This window comes from Aplysia californica, unplaced genomic scaffold, assembly GCF_000002075.1.
Source record: "Aplysia californica isolate F4 #8 unplaced genomic scaffold, AplCal3.0 scaffold00005, whole genome shotgun sequence".
NCBI lineage: Eukaryota > Metazoa > Mollusca > Gastropoda > Aplysiida > Aplysiidae > Aplysia > Aplysia californica.
In genome coordinates, this window is record NW_004797275.1 from 3,392,005 (window position 1) to 3,393,404 (window position 1,400).

The 1,400-nt window shown below is 37.4% G+C and overlaps 1 protein-coding gene across 1 annotated transcript in view; it reads left to right on the top strand.

The window, feature by feature from the left end:
- Positions 1 to 536, top strand: part of LOC101864186 — a gene marked incomplete in the record, with an annotated part of 17,971 nt that extends 17,435 nt beyond the window's left edge. The window contains 1 exon segment of the mRNA XM_013080494.2: positions 142 to 536. Within this exon segment, the coding sequence (XP_012935948.1) occupies positions 142 to 272 (131 nt within the window).
- Between the last annotated feature and the right edge of the window lie 864 nt (positions 537 to 1,400).

The following is a 1,400-nucleotide window of genomic DNA, read 5'->3' on the forward strand; positions in this document are numbered from 1 at the left end:
TCTCTCTCTCTCTCTCTCTCTCTCTTTCTCTCTTTATTTCTTTCTTTCTACCCCATTCCCCCCACCCTTTTCACTTTAGTGACTTTCACCATTGACACGAGCATGCGCGCACTGTACCTATTATTTCTATCCTTTTTGCAGAAAGCGTCAGTTGGTCCAACTTGGTCAGCGGCTCCGACTCCACGCCCACATTGTCCGTTGCGCTGTCTGGAAGCAATGACGTCACAGGACCTGGTGAAAATGAAGGAGATGAGCAGGGCACTGAAGTCTGAAGGTCATCAATTGGGCTCACCAACACAAATAAAATAACTTGTGTGAAGTTCAAACAACCCAAATTAATATTTAATTAATCAATTAAATAATCAAAATATAATAAGATTAGAAAGAACAAAAGAAAATGGGCTAAAAACAAAATGTGTGAAGTTTAATGAACTAAAAGAAGATACAATACTTAGATCTCATAAAATTATGTGAGGATTTCTTTGAGAACAGAGAAGAGAAAAATGCAAATAAATTTACTTCAGACAGTACCTCTTCACTTTTTGATAGTTGCGTCTTTAATATTTTTGTTAATGTTCGTTCGGGTGGGAGAAAAAAAAAGTCCTCGCTTATGGTTGCTGTTTCTGGCCATAAAATAATAAACCATCAAGACGATAATTGACTGGTTGTTGGAATGCGGCGACCCTTCATTTATTTGTAAGCTCTCTGCTTCTAAGACGTTCCCCAAACCTTTCTGGCTCCCGTGCAAGGGCCACTCTTGACGTGTAGTTTGGGACCCTACCCTGCTGGGACCAGGCCTCCTCAACAACATATTAACCCTTTTTCCTCCCCAAACTTCTCAAAACTTTCTCAGAACGGTGAGAGATATCCATCTGGTGTGACAGTCATGGTTTTACTATCCCGTCCTGAAATCCGAACACACCGATCATGCCCCAACAGATGAACGCTTTTATTCAGTAGAAAACTCTTCTGGTTTAAAAAAATTAGTTAAAATTTAATAAAGTAGATGTTTTCGAATAGGTTTACTGATTTTTTTTTACGTATACAGACAAATTCTAAATTGATATTTCCACAACTGAAGTTTATTTGTGCAAATATTTTTTTTATATTGGGGCAAATATGACTAATAAAATTACTATCCTATAGAAGATTGGTCCTCTTTTTTTAGACACCTGCTGTAACTTTGAAGCATAAAGGTTCTCTTAATTCTGCGATACATTATTTAAAGTATTTAAAGTACAAAAATTAGAAGTCAGGAAATCCCATGCTACTGATTTTCGATTTGAAAGAAAAAAACTGAAAACGGAGGTGCTTCGACTCAACATTTTGCTTTTGAATCAGCACTTTTGTTTAGTATGGGGTTTTACGGTGCTCGCAACTGCATAAGGTCATATGAGCAC